The sequence below is a fragment of the Lacerta agilis genome, chromosome 18, assembly GCF_009819535.1.
Source record: "Lacerta agilis isolate rLacAgi1 chromosome 18, rLacAgi1.pri, whole genome shotgun sequence".
Taxonomy (NCBI): domain Eukaryota; kingdom Metazoa; phylum Chordata; class Lepidosauria; order Squamata; family Lacertidae; genus Lacerta; species Lacerta agilis.
In genome coordinates, this window is record NC_046329.1 from 8969414 (window position 1) to 8991164 (window position 21751).

The window sequence follows — 21751 nt, forward strand, 5'->3', positions numbered from 1 at the left end:
GGATGCTTTTGAATTCTGGTGCTGGAGGAGACTCTAGAGAGTCCCATGGACTGCAAGAAGATCAAACCTATCCATTCTCAAGGAAATCGGCCCTGAGTGCTCACTAGAAGGACAGATCCTGAAGTTGAGGCTCCAGTACTTTGGCCACCTCATGAGAAGAGAAGAATCCCTAGAAAAGACCCTGATGCTGGGAAAGATGGAGGGCACAAGGAGAAGGGGACGACAGAGGAAGAGATGGTCGGACAGTGTTCTCGAAGCTACTAACATGAGTTTGGCCAAACTGTGAGAGGCAGTGAAGGATAGGCGTGCCTGGCGTGCTCTGGTCCATGGGGTCACGAAGAGGCGGACACGACTGAACAACAACAACAACAGGCTGCTATGATCTGATAGAAGTGTACATGCACACGAAAGCTCGTACCAAGAACAAACTTAGTTGGTCTCTAAGGTGCTACTGGAAGGAATTTTTTATTTTGCTCCTATGATGTGAGTCATGGGCCCCACCTGCTCCCTAAAATATCCCTGGTTTGCACCTTTCTATATATAGGGTGCCTACATTCTGCATGGACCAGTTGCAGGGCAACCTGGGCAAATGGCTTGAGATACCTATGAGGTCCATAAATGACCATATATAGCATATATTCAACACACACACAAAAAAAAAAACAGCGACAATTTGTTGTTGACAAAGGACAGCTAGACATATAAAGGGCCCCATTGCCTTCAGGAGCTTAGGGCCTCGTCAAACCTAAATCTGGCCCTGGCTGCCCCAGCTCTGGCGGAAAACGCTTTCCTCCCATTGGCCGAAAGGATCTCCCCATCTGTTTTGACTTTGTGGCGGAGTTTCCCAGCCCAGCCAAGGACAACTGGGAACGAGAGCAAAGAGCCGGGCGAGTGTGAGAGAGAGACAAGCCGACATGGCACCGAAAACAACACGACTTCTAATTGTGTCCTGATGGGCCAGCCTTCCTCGCTCCTTTCTCAGGAAAGAGGCGTCTGGAAAGGGGACAGGGAGGATCAGGGGTTAGGGGCGAGGCCAAGAGGGTTAGGGTGACCTCCTCATGCTACCCAGGCGTGCCATGGTCCGTCCCCCCCAAGTAGTTGCAGGATTGGTTGGGGTTGGAGGAACAACCCATTGCCCCTAGGAAAAGCTGTTCCATTTTTGATCTTCTGCACACATACTTGTTGTTGTTGTTGTTGTTGTTGTTATTGTTTAGTGGTGTCCGACTCTTCGTGACCCCATGGACCACAGCACGCAAGGCACGCCTATCCTTCACTGCCTCTCGCAGATTGGTCAGACTCATGTTGGCAGCTTCGAGAACACTGTCCAACCATCTCGTCCTCTGTCGTCCCCTTCTCCTTTCGCCCTCCATCTTTCCCAACATCAGGGTCTTTTCCAGGGAGTCTTCTCTTTTCATGAGGTGGCCAAAGTCTTGGAGCCTCAGCTTCAGGATCTGTCCTTCCAGCGAGCACTCAGGGCTGATTTCTTTAAGGATGGATAAGTTTGGTCTCCTTGCAGTCCATGGGACTCTCAAGAGTCTCCTCCAGCACCATAATTCCAAAGCATCCATTCTTCGGCGATCAGTCTTCTGTTGAAATTCGTTTTGCCAGCTCGGGCCCATCTCTCCAATCCGTTACGGTCGTTTTGAAGGGAAACATTCACACAAACCCTCCTGTTGGTGTGAATAACGTTGGAGGGGAAATGTGGGGGGCGGAACCACAAGTGGAAATGCATACAAATTTCTGTGTGGATGCGCCCCCCCCCCGCCCCAAATCACAAACTGATGGTCCAGCTCCGAGGGCCTTCTGGCGGTTCCCTCCCTGCGAGAAGTGAGGTTACAGGGAACCAGGCAGGGGGCCTTCTCGGTGGTGGCACCCTCCCTTCAGATGTCAAGGAAATAAACAACTATCTGACTTTTGGGAGACACCTGAAGGCAGCCCTGTTTAGGGAATTTTTTTCATGTTGGATGTTTTATTGTGTTTTTAATATTCTGTTGGGAGCCACCCAGAGCGGCTGGGGAAACCCAGCCAGACGGGTGGGGTATAAATAATAAATTATTATCATTATAATTACTGATGGGGGGGGAGAAGGGATAGCAGAGGGGGGAGAACTAGAAGAGGAGAGGGGAAATTAAATTTACAGACCCATCGTTTGGGAGCCCCCGCTTGACGGGTTCTCGAAAGGCAGTCCCCATAAAAAAGACTTAATCCGATGTACCGCCCTGAGCATCTTTGTTTATCCCCCAAGCCGAGAGAAAGACGCCACCTGACGCGTCCGGCGATGGCGAAACTGCGTCATCTTTTGGAAAAGGAAAAACCTTCGCAAACCCTCTTGGAATGTGACGCTCTGCTTTTCTCCTTTTATAGCCTGCAAAATTCTGCCCGTTTGCTCCACACACTCTCTCTCTCGGTCTGGGTTTTCAATCTCTTGATTCAAGGACTTTAGGGGATTTTGGGGGACGGCAAATCTCCTAAGGACGAACGTAAAGCCTGCCTGGATCACAAAAGTCTAGTCCGGCTGGCTGGCCTGTCTGCCAGATGGCCTCGTGGGAAGTGCTCAAAATGACCCTGCCTCTCAGTGTACCTGCCTGCGTTTTCAAAGGTAGACTGCCCTTGAGGCCTGGAGGCTCCATTTAGCACAGGTTTATCGCTTGGCTTTCGAATCCCCGCAACAACGGGGTTTGCTTCCCGTTGCTCGGTCCCTGCTCCTGCCCACCTAGCAGTTCGAAAGCACGTTAAAGTGCAAGTAGATAAATAGGTACCGCTCCGGCGGGAAGGTAAACGGCGTTTCCGTGCGCTGCTCTGGTTCGCCAGGAGCGGCTTAGTCATGCCGGCCACATGACCCAGAAGCTGGACGCCGGCTCCCTCGGCCAGTAAAGCGAGATGAGCGCCGCAACCCCAGAGTCATCCGTGACTGGACCTAACGGTCAGGGGTCCCTTTACCTTTATCCAATATGTCTAGAAAGACAAAGGGGTTTGAGAGGAAGAAGAGTTTGGATTTGATATCCCGCTTTATCACTACCCAAAGCAGCTAACATTCTCCTTTCCCTTCCTCCCCCCCCCACAACAAACCCTCTGTGAGGTGAGTGGGGCTGAGAGACTTCAGAGAAGTGTGACTAGCCCAAGGTCACCCAGCAGCTGCATGTGGAGGAGCGGAGACGCGAACCCGGTTCACCAGATTACAAGTCTGCCGCTCTTAACCACTACACCACACATCAGGAGATGTAGGCTGTGTGGTGTAGAGCCCTGCAGGTGCTGGCACCAGGCCACCCAGGTCGGCAGGCGTCACTCTGCCTCCTGCGGAAGGGGGTTCCCCAGTTCCTCCCTCCCTCCCTCCATTGCCAAATCCAGTTTCAAACTCTGCGGCACATTTCCTTCTGTACCTGCGCAAACTGATCTGCTAAGGGACTCCTGCTCTTCCCAGTAGAGTCAGCAGCCACCCTGCTGCCTTGAAATCTGGGGGGGAATGGGCCTTGTTTGCAGAGGGGAGGGAAACTGGGTCAGGAGGGATTTCGGTCCAACTTAGCCGCAGCAGAAATTAAATCGGTTCCGGTTTTTCTCTCTGCTGCTGCAGCATCGCCAATGTGTGTTTGGTAGGGTGTGGAATTCTGCAGTTTCTTTCTTGCATTTCACTGGAAACTCCCGCCCGCCCGCCTGCAGGCAGACATAACAAAACCGCCCACCCGAGTTTGGTCTGAACTCGAGGATTTGATGACACAAAGGCAGGCAGGCAGGCAAGCAAGCTATCTCTTATTGCATCTCCAAATCCCTTCCCTCCGTCTCTCTCCAAAAGGCTTGGCTCCTCTTCGAAACATCTGGCACCGAAGCTTTCTTGGGAAACCGGGATGTGGAAATGACCTAATGCAAAGAAGGTTACGAAGATTGCACCCATTGGCCTTGGTTTTGCGGGCTCTCGTGCTCGGATCCTGCCTCCGGGTTTATCGTATAACAGGCAACCTGAGAAGAGGATGCTAGACGGGGTGGTGGGAATGCTTTGGCCTAATCCAGAAGCCAGGGTTTCCCCCCATGCTCTTATCTTCTTCTTTGGAGGCTCCTTCTTTGGAGGTCTTTAAGCAGAGGCTTGACAGCCATCTGTCAGGAATGCTTTGATGGTGTTTCCTGCTTGGCAGGGGGTTGGACTGGATGGCCCTTGGGGTCTCTTCCAACTCTAGGATTCTGTGATCTTATGGAACCTCCAGATACGGAGGCAGTCCATCTGCACTCCGAGGTTCTTAACGGTATTTGGCCAGTGTGAGGACAGGGCACCATTATGGCCTGATCCAGTTCTGCAATGGAACAAAAAGCAACTGCACAACGTGTTTCCAAAACAACAACAACAACCATACAGCCCACATGAAGTCTGCAAGTTTGGTAAACTGCTCTAAAATTTGAACGACTGTTAAAAAGCACGAAGGTAAAGGTAAAGGGACCCCTGACTGTTAGGTCCAGTCATGTCCGACTCTGGGGTTGCGGCGCTCATCTCGGTTACTGACTGAGGAAGCCGGCGTACAGCTTCTGGGTTATTTGGCCAGCATGACTAAGCCGCTTCTGGCGAACCAGAGCAGCGCACAGAAACGCCGTTTACCTTCCCGCCGGAGCGGTACCTATTTATCTACTTGCACTTTTTGACGTGCTTTCGAACTTCTAGGTGGGCAGGAGCAGGGACTGAGAGGGGGAAAAGGTGGAAGATAAATGCCATCAGTCAACCTGATGGAAATGAAAGTCCACAAATCAGCAGGGACCAATCGAATCCCCCTTTGGGGAGTTTCCAAATTGGGACGGGGCCATCGCTGAAAAGTCCCTGTTCTCACGCCAACCAGTGCCTAGGGCTTGCCGATCAGAAGGTCGGCGGTTCGAATCCCCGCAATGACGGGGTGAGCTCCCGTTGCTCGGTCCCTGCTTCTGCCAACCTAGCAGTTTGAAAGCACGTCAAAGTGCAAGTAGATAAATAGGGACCGCTCTGGCGGGAAGGTAAACGGCGTTTCCGTGCGCTGCTCTGGTTCACCAGAAGCGGCTTAGTCATGCTGGCCACATGACCCGGAAGCTGTACGCCGGCTCCCTCGGCCGATAAAGTGAGATGAGCGCCGCAACCCCAGAGTCGTCCGCGGCTGGACCTAACGGTCAGGGGTCGCTTTACCTTTAGCTAAATAGACCTGAGGGGGAGACTGGATATTTGTGTCAAGGCCAAATGAGGGACCAAAGGCCACCCTATTCCCAAGGGGGTAAAGTGCATTTGAGGGAAGGGGGTCAGTTTGCAAATTACCCAATTCCACAGATTCCCTAAACCAAGAGTGCCCAAACCAAGGGCCAGATTTGATTAAGTGAACATGCCTGAGGGCCGACCAAACCAACTTGTGGAGCTTTTATTTAGGGTTTTACCCCAAAGTTGTTGAGCTGTTTACCCCTGAGTTGTTGTGTACGTATGTGCATGTGTGGCTGACAATGTGTTTTCTTTTTGTGTGTGTGTGTGCTGTTTGCTGTTTTTATGGGATGGCATCCAGTTTCGTTGTACAATGACAATAAAGAAATCTTATCTTAAATCTTACCTTATCTTTCTTTGTTTACAATTTCACCCCTAAATTGTTGAGCTTTTTTTAAGGATTGAGCTTTTTAAAAAAGGATTTTACCCCAGGACATATACTGCCAGGGGGGCAGGAATAAATCAACCAGTGGCCGGATTAGCCCCCCCCCCCAAAACGGACTTTGGACATGACTGCCCTAAACGGAGCCTGAGCTTACACACCGTTCCATTTGAAGCAAAACGAGGGCTGCGGCTCGCCCCACATGCGGAGCTACAACTCCCAGCACCACAAAACTACAGTTCCCTGGAGTCTCTGGAGGGGCTGGCTTGGTGGAATCGCGCTTTGGAACTATGCCTCCCGCTCCGTCCTAGCTTCCGGATTGCAAAACCACCACGAGTCGCCACGCTAGAAAGGTTTCAAGAACAATTGCGAGCGGCAGCGGTTTTCTGGTGCGCTCCCAAAACCCCAGACATGAGACCTTTGGAAAGGGAGAGAGGAAAACAGAGAGAGAGAGGAATCTCTGCGGCGCGCGGGGGGACAACGAATTTGGAGAAGCATTTCCAGGAAGGAAAAAATTGGGAATGAGGAGTTGGGCGTGGGGAGGGGGGGGAGAAGAAGGATGCTAATCTTTCCAATCCAGAGGCAGAAAGTTTAGGAGGGGAGAGGAAAGGGGAGCCCCGCCGCGCGTTGCCAGCTGCGCGCCGCCTCTCGCTCCCCAAATGCGCAACTGGGAGCGCACAGGCGGAAGCCACGACCCGGGAAGGGCGCGTTATTGATGCCTCTCTCGCTCGCAACGATCCGGATTTGGCCGCATGCAGGCTGGCCTGGGGCGCAATACACTCCCCAGACACGTTACTGGCTGCCCTCGACACCGCCTCCCTTGCAGCTATGATTCAGACTGTTACAGACACCCTCACACACTTCCAGAGAGAGAGAGGAGACGGCAGGGGGGCGCTTTTAAAAGGGGGAGAAACACCCTCCCGGGAAGGCAGTGCCAAAGAAGACACCGGATTATCCCCAAGCTAGGTGCCTGCCCTCTGCTGAGACTTCGCTCCTGCTTCGGAGAGACAAGGACCTGAACTTTTCCTGCGCGCTCCTCGCTCCTTCCTAATTTCCCTTTTGCCCCTGTGGATTTCTCTCCCTCGCGCCTCGCCATGAAGTTCTGCCTTCTGCTGCTTACGGTGCTGTGCGCTGCCAATGGGGACTCTCTCTCAGGTAAGCGCATTTTTTGGGGGGGGGAGGGAAAGGGGTGCCGTGCTCTCTAAGCAACCCCCTCCTCCCCACTTTTCCTTCCGGGTTCCAGGTTTTAGGAGCCCAAGGAAACCCCGAGGTGGAGTCGTTTCCCAGGCCTCCCCGGTGACACGGGAACGGGGCTGTTCCCCAAGACTCCCTCCCCCCCGGGACGCTTAGGACGTCGGGTGCGATGGGAAAGAGGGCGTCTAAGCATGTGCAGAGTGCGGGACCTCAACCAGAGGTTCCCTGAATTAGTTTTAAAACTTTCAGCCTGAGCTTTCGGAAGTCCCCAACCCAGTTCTGACTCCCTAGTAGAATAGATGCGGGCCGAATTATTATTATTATTATTATTATTAGTAGTAGTAGTATACTGCACTATTACAACATAAAAATTACAATATCAAAAACACAAAATATTAATCAATAACCAGCCCAAGCTTTTCGGGGATTGCAGAAGGGGACTGGATAGCCCTTGTGGTCTCTTCCAACTCTATGATTCTATGACTGTAATAATTTTCAAGGTGATAAGTCAAAGGATATGCTTTTAGTTTTTTTTGGGGGGGAGTTAAACTTATTTTAGTTCTGGTATGGTTACTGTTAACAGGGTTTGAAAAGGAGAGTATAGAATATGCTCTCCACCCATTTAAAATTGTTATAAAAGCGAGAGGTGTTTAGGAATTAAAGGGTGGCTTCTAATGATGCCCCCCTCCCCCGAGTTCTTGATTGTAAAAAAAAAAAAATCAATAAATTATCGATAAGAAAAATAAATGACAACGATTTAAGACTGAATAGACTAAAAACCGAATGAAACTTGCATTGGCTTTCTAAACGTCTGGGTCGGCTCGTCTAGGCAGAAAGTTTGTTCAGCGGGCGGCAGAAAGGGTACGGCGAATGCACCTGCCTGATCTCAAGAGGCAGGGAGTTCCAAAGGTTTTATCTAAAGCGATACAGCAGGAAGGTTTGGAAAGAAGGGATAGAATTGGAAGAGACCGTCACGGTTTGCACACATTTGTCAGTAGACCCTTCAATGCTCATGCGTAAAAAAATCCATGCGCATGACCACTAAGGCACTATTGACAGGGGTAGGCGTTTGATGGTGTGTCAATAGTGCCTTAGTGGTCATGCGCATGGAATTTTTACGCATGAGCATTAAAGGGTCTACTGCCTTTTTTTTTTTTTTTTACACGCCAGACGGATCTGAACCCTTGACAAAGGTCATCCAGTCCTACCACCCCTGCAATACAGGAATCTTTTGCCCAATTTGGGGCTCGAAACCGCAACCCTGAGATTAGGAGCCTCTTGTATTTTTGCTGTTGCAAACCGCCCTGAGATCTGCAAACGAAGTATGCAAATCTAATAAATAAATTAAATGAACGAGCCCAAAGGCCCGGGATGATGTAATTTTGCCTGGCGGGTCAGACTAGAAGACCCTCGGGGGGCCCCTTCCGATGCTGCGGCTCTATGATTTGAATGAAAACGAGGGTTGCCGACGATGGATCGGAGGGTTCCGAGCGGTTGGATCCGCGCGCCGATTTCCCCGTTTGCAAATTATGGGATGTTTTAAGCGAAAACTTAACTTGCCTCCCCTCGGTGGGTGGGGAGGGTGGGGACCCACACGTGGCAGGACTGGAATCCGAGTTCCCGAACCAGGTGGGGTTTTTCAAAAAAAGGAGAAGCTTCCTTTGAAGTGGGGAACTTAATCTTTCAACAGGGCTTACCTGCGGTTGAGACTCTTCTTCGGGTGAAATTGCACAAGACGTCTCTCTTTGATGGGAAGAGAGGCAGACAGACCTGCAGGCCAAATGCCTAATTTTATTTCATTCCCCACCATCCCACCCCCAGCAAAACGTCTAGAGTTTCAATCTCTCTTTGGGGCCGAGAGTTTCCTGCAGCAGAGAGAGGGCTTCCTATTCTTGCTCTTCGGTTGAACTGTTAGCACATTCTGTTCCTGCCCTTTCCTGAATTCAAGGGAGTTAGAATTTGGGGAAACAGAAGTCCCCAGTGCGGATGATGCGGGCCAAATCCTATCGCAGAATCGTAGAATCGAAAGGGTTGGAAGAGAACCCAGGGATCATCCAGTCCAGCCCCCTTGCAATGCAGGATTTTTTTTCGCCCCGTGTGGGACTTGAACCCGCAACCCTGAGATTAAGAGTCCCAGGCTCTGCCGACTGAGCTACCCATGCTGGAGGAGGAAGGCAGGGGTTTGGGAGGGGGTCTGTGCAGCAGGGAGATGATCATTGCGGTTATACAGCCCCCCCAAGCACTGGGTGCTCTGCAAAGCCACCGGCTATCTTAACATGCCCAGAGGCCCACTTTTCATCCCATGCCCTTAAACACCTAAGAAACCCCTCTCCATGGCGGACAGGAACCCAGACAGATGGTCAGGGTAATTAATAATAATAATAATAATAATCTCTGCCAAAAAATCTCCAAGGAAGGAGAGCCCACCACCTCCCGAGGGCGTCCATTTCACCGTCAAACAGCTTTTGCTATCAGAAAGCAATGTTGACGTTGAGACAGAAGCTTCCTCCTCGTAACTTGGAGCCGTGGGTTCGAGTCCAACCCTCCTCAAGAGCAGGAGAAAACAAGCTCGCTGCCTTCTTCCACGGCACAGCTCTGCAGTTGCTTGAGATGGAAAGGAATCATAAAATAATAGAATCGTAGAGTTGGAATGTGGTCCCAAGGGTCATCTTGCTAGCTTAACCCCTTCTGTAATTCCGGGACTGTCCTGGGAAAACCGGGACACTTGGAGCGTACGTCGTGGCAGGGGGTTGGGCTGGATGACCTTTGGGTGCAAAAATTCCAACTCTTTGATGCTATGAATCTGCCGAGACCCTGGCAAGTTAGCAGACCCAGCCGGGCGTGTTCTTCCGCCTGCAGAACCATGAGGACCAAATAAAACAGCTCTTCAATTAAAGAAGGTGTCCTCGCTGCTGATTGTTATAGGAATTCTAAGGTTATATATATATATATATATATATATATATATATAAAATCAATGTTCATAAACGTACAAGGCAAACACATACATAAGTATATAAACCACGTGTCTGCAATAGCACAGGAGAGCAATCCTGAAGCCGTTTTGACTCTCCCAAATTGACCTCAAATATTTCTCTGCAAGGAGGAAGGAAATGGGGAAAGCTTTCCAAGTGCCTTTGGACTGTAGGGGCTGACACACCTCCCTGTAAATACAGCCTGGAAAGTATCTTGTGAAGCTGAGCAAAGTTATCAATATGCCTAAGAGATTCAGGAACTACAGTGTTTACCATCTCCAACGAATGTCCAGGCTACCCAGAAAAGGCAATTGATAAGGTATCATCAGGTATCCTGGCAGTCAGGAGAGAAGCAACACACTCCAATTTCTGCTGGGGACCACCTCTTTCTGTGATGCATGGATGGTGTTTTTTGGGGGTGGTCTTGAGCTGCAGGGGAGGCAATTTCAAAAGTCTATATAGGGGCTTGCACACCAATGTTTGGGGTTCCTCTCCTCCCTCCCTGCGTGGGGTGAGCGGGAGACCCTGTTGCAACAGTTTAATAAACATCAGGCTTCCTAGCCGATTTGCTTCTCAATATTCGCAGCTTGGCCTCTGTTGTTTTCTCCTACCGAAAAAAAAGCCTACATAAGGACTCTGTACGGGCTCTTGGGTACCCCTTAAGGGGAAAAGGAGCAGTATTTCATTATAACAAGCAGAATGAGACTTTTCACACCAGTTTGGCCAAACTGGAAGGAGGCGTACAAAACGCCATCCATCTTGGGATTTGTGCAAGATTTACTCCTGAGCCGCCTTCTTCTCTTGAAGATATCTCGCAAGGCAGCGGAGGTTTAGGGTCAGGGTTTCCCCACTCCTAGACGGAATTAAGATTGCCGGAAAAAATATCAACAACCTCAGATATGCTGATGATACAACCTTGATGGCAGAAAGTGAGGAGGAATTAAAGAACCTTTTAATGAGGGTGAAAGAGGAGAGCGCAAAATATGGTCTGAAGCTCAACATCAAAAAAACTAAGATCATGGCCACTGGTCCCATCACCTCCTGGCAAATAGAAGGGGAAGAAATGGAGGCAGTGAGAGATTTCACTTTCTTGGGCTCCATGATCACTGCAGATGGTGACAGCAGTCACGAAATTAGAAGACGCCTGCTTCTTGGGAGGAAAGCGATGACAAACCTAGACAGCATCTTCAAAAGCAAAGACATCACCTTGCCGACTAAGGTCCATATAGTTAAAGCTATGGTTTTCCCAGTAGTGATGTACGGAAGTGAGAGCTGGACCATCAAGAAGGCTGATCGCCGAAGAATGGATGCTTTTGAATTCTGGTGCTGGAGGAGACTCTTGAGAGTCCCATGGACTGCAAGAAGATCAAACCTATCCATTCTTAAAGAAATCAGCCCTGAGTGCTCACTAGAAGGACAGATCCTGAAGTTGAGGCTCCAGTACTTTGGCCACCTCATGAGAAGAGAAGACTCCCTAGAAAAGACCCTGATGTTGGGAAAGATGGACGGCACAAGGAGAAGGGGACGACAGAGGATGAGATGGTTAGACAGTGTTCTCAGAGCTACTAACATGAGTTTGGCCAAACTACGAGAGGCAGTGAAGGATAGGCGTGCCTGGCGTGCTCTGGTCCATGGGGTCACGAAGAGTCGGACACGACTGAACGACTGAACAACAACAACAAGACGGGATGGAGAGTCCCATGGACTGCTAGAAGATCAAACCGATTAAAAAAACCTACATAAGGACTCTATATGGGCTCTTGGATACCACATAAGGGGAAAAGGAGCAGTTTTTTTCTTGAAAAACTGAGAAAGGGCACCTCTCCTGAATTGATGAGCCTGGGGGGGGGAAGCTACCCCCCTCTCCCTCCTGAAACGTGGGAGCGTCTGGGGCACCCCAGACAGGAATGGCTCGGGGGCCCTGCTCTCCAAAAAAAAATGAACGATTCGTTCACCAGATTAAGGAACAAACAGCCTTTTGAATCGACTGCCAGCTGGCTGACTGCTTCGCCGCCGGCTGTCTTGGGTAGTACTTTTTTTTTCAGGGGGGGAATTAGGTTTGAGGATGCCATGGGCACTGGGGGTGGGGGGCAGATCAGAAGTCCCAGACAGACCTCACACGCTCTCAGGGCCTCTTCCCGGCCCGATCTTTCACTCCAAGAGCCAAACAAAGCACAGTTTGTCTGTCCAGGGGGGTTGGTGGGGTGAGGAAGAGATCAGGCTTGTTGTGGGTGGGGGGGAAGAATGAGGGGGGTCAGCCCTGGCCAGCTTGTTTTGAAGGGCCTGCGGCGAGCGAGGTCCTGGCAGGGTCATCCAACCCCCTTGCAATGTTCCCCAAGGCAGGACTTGAACCCGGGACCCTGAGATTCGGAGTCTTAACGGGCGGCGCTGTGGTCTGAACCACAGAGCCTAGGGCTTGCCGATCAGAAGGTCGGCGGTTCGAATCCCCGCAATGACGGGGTGAGCTCCCGTTGCTGGGTCCCTGCTCCTGCCCACCTAGCAGTTCGAACGCACGCCAAAGCGCAAGGAGATAAATAGGTACCGCTCCGGCGGGAAGGTAAACAGCGTTTCCGTGCGCTGCTCTGGTTCGCCAGAAGCGGCTTAGTCATGCTGGCCACATGACCCGGAAGCTGTACGCCGGCTCCCTCGGCCAGTAAAGCGAGATGAGCACCGCAACCCCAGAGTCGTCCGCGACTGGACCTAACGGTCAGGGGTCCCTTTACCTTTACCTTAAGTTCAATAACTCCCAGACTATAATTGCAACCTGTTGCCACTTACCCTAAATTTATTGTTTTATATCATATCACCTTTTTTTCTAGTGTTGAAGTATGACTACGAATAGCCAGTAATTCTTTTTTTTTAAAATCATTTGTTCTGTGCATAAATACGCTTAGATTTCGCTTCCCGGCTAGCTCTTCCACCCTTAACGCCTAACCATGTTTCCGGTCCTCATTGCCGAGAAATAAAAGGCAGGTGAGCTAACCTATCTCCAAGAGCCGGTACTCCGTTCTCACGGCCCCTTTTCCCCAAACAGGCGGTATCTGCTGGCTACAGCAGGGGCGTGAGGCAAAGTGTACCATGATCATCCGGACCGGAGTGACTTGGGAGGAGTGTTGTGCCAACGGCAGCACGGACATGGCCTGGTCGAACGCCTCGCACCCGGACAACAAGATCAGCCTCCTCCGGATCCTGGGGCTCGTGACCTGTCACCCTTGCAAAGGTAGGTGGCGTTCTTCTTCTTCTTCTTCTTCTTCTTCTTCTTCTTCTTCTTCTTCTTCTTCTTCTTCTTCTTCTTCTTCTTCATCATCATTTTATTGCGAGGGGCCACCACTAGGAAGGCGCCGTGCAAGCTGGGAGCCAGCAGTAGGTGGCGCCAGAGCAAAGGGGGAAAGGCAGGCAGGTGGCGCTGTTTGGCAAAGGGCAGACTAGAATCATAGAATCATAGAGTCAGAAGAGGCCACAAGGGCCATCTAGACTACAGCTGCAAATAAAACGTTTCAACTGTCTTTCATATTTTTAGGATTATTTCCATTTGGTTTTACAAAACAAAAAACAACAACAATGCCAACTGCATAACTGTCTATTGAGATTCCTCTGAATCTCCCAGCTTCCCACCGGCGCCTCTTCGACTGCATATTATTTCATAATCCACATATTATAGCTCTCCATATTATCCATGGGACACGGGGTGGCGCTGTGGGTTAAACCACTGAGCCTAGGGCTTGCCGATCAGAAGGTCGGCGGTTCGAATCCCTGCAATGACGGGGTGAGCTCCTGTTGCTCAGTCCCTGCTCCTGCCCACCTAGCAGTTCGAAAGCACGTCAAAGTGCAAGTAGATAAATAGGTACCGCTCCGACGGGAAGGTAAAGGGCGTTTCCGTGCGCTGCTCTGGTTCGCCAGAAGCGGCTTAGTCATGCTGGCCACATGACCCGGAAGCTGGACGCCGGCTCCCTCGGCCAGTAAAGCGAGATGAGCGCCACAACTCCAGAGTCGTCTGCGACTGGACCTAACGGTCAGGGATCCCTTTACCTTCACCTTTATATTATCCATAGCATTTGCTCTTAACAGTCGTCTACATGTTTTCCACACCTATCAGCCGATCACCCACTCCCACCACCCCTTCTGAGTAATACCCCTCCCCACTCCCTCACTATATTTAAGGGTCTGGTGTCAGGAGGGGGAAACCCCCACCCGGGGGGGGGTGGAATCTCAATAACTTTTGTTTCCTGATTATCACAGTTTGAAATATGCCAGCCCTATATTTGGGGAGGCCCTTCCTGGGCAGCAGCCTACCTCTTTGCGCCCTCCTTGCGGGGCAGGACCCTGCCGGGAAAACCGGGACTGCTTTTCCCCCACCCCCAGACTTGCCTTGCGGGCCAACATTCTCCCAGACAGCCGGAGAGAGCCCACCCACGTCTCCAAGGGGGGGACACCAAATGTCTCGCCCCTCTCCCCTCTCCGCCAGACTTTTTGCCCCGGGGTGACCCTCCGACATAATGCACCCGTCTGTCTCCCAAGACCCAAGGGGCTCCCCCCCACCCCGGCTGCCTCCCCCAGACAGATCCTTCCCTCTCTCTGACTTGTTGTTTTCATGTCACAGAAGCCTGAGGAGGAACAGGGGCGTCTATTGTTCAAGAAAAAGCTTTCCGTGGAAATTCTTGGGGGGGGGGAATGAAATGAAATTTTGCCCTTCCTGCAAAACCCAAGTTTTCGGGCTTGTCGCAAACACAGCACATCGTTGCAAACCTTGGTTTTGCAGACTCTCCAACTCGCCCCTATGTCCCAAGGGTGTCATGAGGACTGCAATCTTGCGTCGTTTTTTTAAGAGAAGCGTAGAATTTCAGGGTTGGAAGGGAATCCTTGGGTCTTTAACCCAATGCAATGCAGGAATCACAGCTGAAAAATCCTGGACCGTTGGCCATCTGACCTCTGCTTAAATACCAGACCCTCCAAGTGTCCCTATTTTCAAGGGACAGTCCCCGACTTAGAGAAGCCGTCCTGGTTTCTGATTTGACCCCGGAATGTCCCGCTTTTCCTTAGAATGTCCCTATTTTCAGGGGAGGAACATTGGAGGGGATGGAATAGGACGCCCCTATTTTCACAGGAGAAATGTTGGAGGGGATGGAATAGGACGTCCCTATTTTCAGGGGCCCCTTCATGGATCACTGCCTTGTCGTGGCGAAGGGGCTTGAATACCTCAGGGAAGCTATGAGCTATGCCATGCAGGGCCAACCAAGATGGACAGGTCATAGTGGAGAGTTTGGACCAAACGTGATCCACCTGGAGTAGGAACTGGCAAGCCACTCCAGTACCCCTGCCAAGAAAACTCCATGGACAAAGACAACAGGCATATAAAAGATATGACGCTGGAAGATGAGCCCCTCAGGTCGGAAGGCGTCCAACATGCTACTGGGGAAGAGCGGAGGACAAGTACAAGTAGATCCAGAGCTGATGAAGCGGCTGGGCCAAAGCCGAAAGGACGCTCAGTTGCGGATATGCCTGGAAGCGAAAGGAAAGTCCAATGCTGTAAAGAAAAGTATTGCATAGGAACCTGGAATGTAAGAACCGTGAACCTTGGAAAGCTGGATGTGGTAACATGAGTTTGGCCAAACTGTGAGAGGCAGTGAAGGATAGGCGTGCCTGGCGTGCTCTGGTCCATGGGGTCACGAAGAGTCGGACACGACTGAACGACTGAACAACAACAACAACATTTTCAGGGGAGAAATGTTGGAGGGGATGGAATAGGATGTCCCTATTTTCATAGGATAAACGTTGGAGGGGATGGAGTTATCTGACCCCTGAGCCACCTGAAGGCAATCCTGTATGGGGAAGATTTTTTTAAAAAAAATGTTTAATGTTTTGTTACTTTTTTTATATATGTTGGAAGCCGCCCAGAGTGGCTGGGGCAACCAAGTAAGATGTGTCGGGTATAAATAGTAAAATTATAATTATGAATCGGGATGCCCCTATTGTCATCGGAGAAATGTTGGAGGGGACGGTTTTGCATCTATCCGTTTCCTTTCGCTTGCTGCGGCTTTTAATTCAAGCGCCCCGCCGTGCTTCGGATGAATAATAACAATAACAATAACTTCTCGATTCCTCCTTCCTCAGAGAGCTGCGAAGGTGTGGACTGTGGTCCGGGAAAAGTGTGCAAAATGAAATACGGGCGTCCCCACTGCAGCTGCGCCCCAGATTGCTCCAACCTCTCCCGGAAACTTCAGGTGTGCGGGTCCGATGGCTTCACCTACCGAGACGAATGTGAGCTTCTGACGGCAAAATGCCGAGGGCACCCCGATTTGGAAGTCATGTATCAAGGCCGTTGCAAAAGTAAGCCGGGTCACACACACCCCGAACTCCCACCACTGGTATCTTCCAAAGTTCGACTAACAAAAAAACACAAGCGCTGGAGTAACTATGGTTTGTTAAACCGAACCACAAGTGGTCCGCCGGGTTATTGAACAAACCGTGGCCTGGAAGCTGTACGCCGGCTCCCTCGGCCAGTAAAGCGAGATGAGCGCCGCAACCCCAGAGTCGTCCGCGACTCACTTTACTGGCCTAGGGAGCCAGCGTACAGCTTTCGGGTCATGTGGCCGGCATGACAAAGCCGCTTCTGGCGAACCAGAGCAGCGCACGGGAACGCCGTTTACCTTCCCGCCGGAGTGGTACCTATTTATCTACTTGCACTTTGACGTGCTTTTGAACTGCTAGGTTGGCAGGAGCAGGGACCGAGCAACGGGAGCTCACCCCGTCATTGCGGGGATTCGAACCGCCGACCTTCTGATCGGCAAGCCCAAGAGGCTCGGTGGTTTAGACCACAGCGCAAACCCGCTTCCCTTGTCACACACAAACACACACGTAAATTCCAGCTGATCTTGATCCTCGCGTTTCTCCGATATGTGTGTGTCCTTGTGCAGAATCGTGCTCCGCTGTGGTGTGTCCCGGGACCCACACGTGTGTCGTGGACCAGACCGCCAGCGCCCACTGCGTCATGTGCCGGGCCGCCCCTTGCCCGGACCCCACCGACATCGACCACACGATCTGCGGGAACAACAACGTCACCTACCCTTCCACTTGCCACCTCCGGAGAGCCACTTGCTTCTTGGGGAGATCCATCGGCGTCCGACATTACGGGAGCTGCGCAGGTAGGTTTCCCCCCCGGGATCGGGACCTGGAACTCTGTTTGGCACGGCTTCAGCCTTGTATCTTCCCAGTGTGCCTAGGGTCTCAAACCTCAGTGAGTTAGGGACTTCCTCTGCAGGGCCGAGCGGAGAGGGCCAAGACTGGATCCAACGGACCAGGAGGCAATTTCTGCCCATGCCGTGGAGGGATGCAAGAGGCGCTTGGGGCTCGTCCCCCTGGGAAGGGAGACCGTCTAGGAGAAGGAAAACTCTGACCCTAAACCTTCCCCTGCCTTGCCCCCCACAAAAAATTTAAAGGGGGAAAAAAACCTGGATGTACATTTCCAAAATATAAAAAAACCAAATGAAATAAAACCTACATACAGCAACGGTGTTTTGTGTTGTGTAGGCTCCTAGGGTGTAAGTCATGGACCCCGCCTGCTAGCCTGCTCCCTAAAATATCACGGGTTTGCTCCTTTCTATATATAGGGTGCCTACATTCTGCATGTGCGAATGGCTTGAGATACCTATTGGGTCCATCAACCACCGTATAGCATATATTCAACACAAAAAACAGTGACAATTTGTTGCTGACAAAGGACAGCTGGACATTACCTTCAGTAGCCGAGGGCCTCATCAAACCTAAATCCGGCCCTGCTTGTGGGATATTTTTGGGAGAAGGTTCACCCTACACAGATCCAGAGTCCCTAAGGTGGTTGGATGGCCTCTTTCTGGCAACTCCTCTGCTTTCCTTCGGACCCCCCTGAGCAATTCCCCCGACCGGGAATTGTAGTTCTGGGAGGGGCAAACTACAGTTCCCATAATTCTGTTGGGTGTTGAGGGAAATCTGGCCCCTGGGCCCAACGCGTTCAGATTGTAAGTTCTTTGCGGGCAGAGAGACCTGACTTCTGCATTTGTCACCCTCGCTGGTGTGCGAATACTGAATTTTGCCCTTCTCCTCCTTCGATTTCTCCCTTAGTCCCGAACCGATACTCGCTGGACACAGATGAAGCCGAGGAGAACTACATCTGAACCTGCCTTTGGGATCTATCCGACTCCTGACACGCTGGGGCATTATCTGTTAGCGATGTACAGACCGTATATATCTGATATTTATTAAGACCAAAAGAAGACGGCAGCCTTATTTATATATATATATATAGACAGATAGATAGATATCTCGGCTGATGTAACCTAGGCATATGCTCCAGTTTTTCCTCCTCCTTCTTTTGGAAACCCCCTCTGCAGGATTCTCCTCCAAAAGTGTGGTGGGAGATCTACTCCACATTGCGAGAGCGAGAGCGAGGGGGAAGCCGGGACTGCAGTTCTTGAGGTCTAGCAGCTTAGCTCAGATCAGGATTGGGTTCTCTGCTCTCCGCTTGCCTCTCGGTGACACCCCGTCCCTGCCCTACGATCCTCCGGGAGGCTTTTCTCTGTGCTGAGCGGGGAATTCAGGCCCCGCCCCAGCTCCCGAAGCTGCGCCGTTCGTTAACACCCCATGGCTGACTCTTCCCACGAACATTCCACGACATCACAGAGATCAAGCCAATAGGCGCACATCGGGGCGGGAACTCAGCCGGACAGATTACCAGTTGTTAGCCTTTAAAAATATATAGACTTATATATCTCTCTCTAATTTAAATTCACCACTATGGTCACACCGAGTGCCTCATAAGCTGGGTGTTGTTGTTGTTGTTGTTTTTAAAAAAAGATGTTTCTTGCTCTCTTTCTACATTTTTTTTTAAAAAGCCTATTTTCTATAAAAACAAAAACAAACAAAAAAATACCTTTGTGTCCTGATCTCTTTACATGCTTCTTTTACCTGTCAACACCTGTCAGTGTGGTGTAGTGGCTAAAAGTGGTAGACTCGTAATCTGGGGAACCGGGTTCGCGTCTCCTCTCCTCCAAATGCAGCTGCTGGGTGACCTTGGGCTAGTCACACTTCTCTGAAGTCTCTCAGCCCCACTCACCTCACAGAGACCATAGCTGTCAACTTTCAGATTTGAAAATAAGGGACCAGCAGCCTCACCTATGACAGTCACATGGCAGTGGTGGGCGGAGCCAGAAGCAAAAGTGGGCGGAGCAGCCAGAACGCGGCGTCCGCGCTCTTCCCTAGATCAAGCAGCTTTGGGCCTCAGCTGCGCCGCCGCCTCCGGTCGGTATACAGCCCAGCCGGCCGGCCCGCCTCGCCTCTCCCACAGCAGCCCCAACAGTCGCCTCTGTCAGGTTCGCTATCGCTTAAGCTTGGCGGCGTCCGGCGACCGGGCTCGCCCATTGGCCGACGCGTCCGCGCGGAGCCCGGCGTCTCCGGGCTCTCATTGGTCTCCGTGGCTGCGTGCACACAATCGGCGGCGCCACTCGGAAGCGGACGGGCAAGAGGGAAGGGGCGGGGCTCAAGTTCTGGAACGGGCCTTAAGGCAACTTGTGGGGCGGGGGGCAGAGAGAAGGGGGGGCGTGTCGCCGGAAGCCGATGGCGGCGGCCGCGACTCCTCGCCGCCCACAAGCCCCGCTTAAACAGCAGGCAAAGAACGGGGGAGATGGGGAAGGAAGGGAGTCCTTTGACAACCCGGGAATATACGGGTTTTTGAGTAATCCGGGGGAGCAGCGGGAAACGCGTTTAAAATCGGGGGAATCCCGGCCAATACGGGATAGTTGACAGCTATGTTTGAGACTCCTTTGGGTAGTGATAAAGCGGGATATCAAATCCAAATTCTTCTTCTTCTTCTTCTTTTCTCTCTATCTGTATCTCTATCTCCTTCTTTCTATCTCTATCTTTCTCTTTCTCTCTTTCTATCTCTCTATCTCTTTTTTTTGATAATAATTTATTATTTTTTCAAATACATCAAATTACAGCCAATTTAGCATCTAACACAAATTACATCAACCATTGCTCTGCCGAGCTACGACTCCCCTCCCTCTCGTCAGCAGGTTTTCTAGTCCATTCTCATGGCGCAGTTTTTACCATTTCCCTATTAAACTATGTCAAAGGTTTATTCCAGTCCTACTAGTGTTTTTAAACTTCCTCGGTTCAATCTTAAGTATTCCACAAATTTACTCCAATCTCTTCGAAACCTCGAGTCGTCCTGGTTTCTGGCCCTGCCGGTCAGTTTTGAAAGTTCAGCATATTCCACCATCTTCGTCTGCCACTCATCAATCGTTGGTAATTCTATCTCTCTATCTCTTTGTCTCTCCCCTCCTCCTTGAAACCCTCCTCCTTGAAGCAACACAGCATAGCTGTCATCTTCCCCCTTTTCTTGCGAGGAATCCTATTCGGAATAAGGGAATTTCCCTTAAAAAAGGGGGGGGGAATTGACAACTATGCAACACAGCCTCCTCACCTCTGACTCCAGTTTACCCTCCCTTGTGATGTTGTGTCTTGCCATCGACCTTGGTGTGTTTTTTCCAAGGGTCCTGGGTTCGAGTCCTAATCTGAATTCCCTCTGACTTGACCTTGGGCTGTTCTGCGCCAGAGACGTCCTTGGCTGCCGGGAAAATTTTTTGCATGGAGCCCCAAAATATCTGCAGCTGGGGCCTGAGACTCCTCAGAAGCGATTCCCCTGGAGCCTGACATTTGGGCTCAGACGAGGGGCTCCCTTTATGCATTTCTAGGCGGGCTGCAGTGTGAATCACCGAATTGGGGTCATCTAGTACAAACCCCCCTGCGATGCAAAAAATCAGAGAGAGGGAATCCCTGGCAAGATTGCCACCCAACCTCCAGGGTACAGGTAAAACTCGAAAAATCAGAATATCGTGGAAAGGTTCGTTTCTTTCAGTAATTCAACTTAAAAGGTGAAACTAATATATGAGATAGACTCATGACATTCAAAGCGAGATACATCAAACCTTTATTTGTTATAATTGTGATGGTTGTGGCGTCCAGCTGATGAGAACCCCAAATTAACAATCTCAACTTTGGGGTTTTCATCAGCTGTACGCCATAATCATCACAATGATAACAAGCAAAGGCTCGGCGTATCTCGCTTTGCATGTCATGAGTCTATCTCATATATTAAACTCCAGTAGCTAATGAAGACAATTGCTTACATAAATGGACTTTTCCACGATATTCTGATTTTTCGAGTTTCACCTGTAAACCCAGTGGTTTTATTTTTCCTATTAAAATTTTTTGGGGGTCCCCAAGAGAGTGGGGCCCTAAGCGATAGCTTGTTTAGCTTATATGTAAATCTGGCACTGGGTGATGATGATGATGGCTGGCCGGTCATTCATTTCTGAGGCTGCACCGACCCCTGGTGGGAAAAAGACACACACAGCCACCTTGCTGGACATAGGCAACATCTGTCCTGCAACCAAATGCTTAGAATCACAGAACTGTTTAGTTGGATGGGGCTACCAAGAGTCATCTAGACCAACCCACTGCGTTTTCTTTCAATCCAATCTTGGTAGGCTTTAACTTTCTGCGTGTTTCAAATTACGGCTGTAATTTTTTTTTTCCTATTTGTTTCCTTCTCCCCCCCCCCCATTCATTTTTAATTGATTTCCCATATTGGTTACTTATTATTTTTTCAAAAAAAACAAAAAAACCCAACCCCAAAACAAACCCCCACTGGCTTCCCACTTCTCATTCTTAGCGGTAGTTTTACCATTTTTAAAAAATCATTTCTTGTAAGCCGCTTTGAGCTGTTTCCCTCCCCTTACAGTCAAGCGGGGTATATATATTTGATGAAATAAATTAAGCAAAAAGGTAGAACCGCAGGGTTCAAGCGCCCTCTACCAGGCAATTGAAAAAATAAAGTAACAACAGCAACTGCAACAATAATACTAATACTAATAATAAGAATGTGAACTCCCGGTATAGGGCAGTATATAAAGAAGCAGAAGAAGAATCGCGGATATAGGGCAGTATATAAATGCAAATAATAATGAT

The 21751-nt window shown here is 50.5% G+C and overlaps 1 protein-coding gene across 1 annotated transcript; it reads left to right on the top strand.

Annotated features, from left to right (window-relative positions):
- Positions 1–6466: 6466 nt before the first annotated feature.
- FSTL3 (follistatin like 3) lies at positions 6467–18064 on the top strand. The gene is made up of 5 exons (XM_033136583.1): positions 6467–6734; positions 12783–12968; positions 15860–16075; positions 16663–16890; positions 17846–18064. The coding sequence occupies exons 1-5, from the start codon at positions 6674–6676 to the stop codon at positions 17896–17898; spliced, it is 744 nt and encodes a 247-aa protein (XP_032992474.1). The 5' UTR covers positions 6467–6673; the 3' UTR covers positions 17899–18064.
- Positions 18065–21751: the final 3687 nt, after the last annotated feature.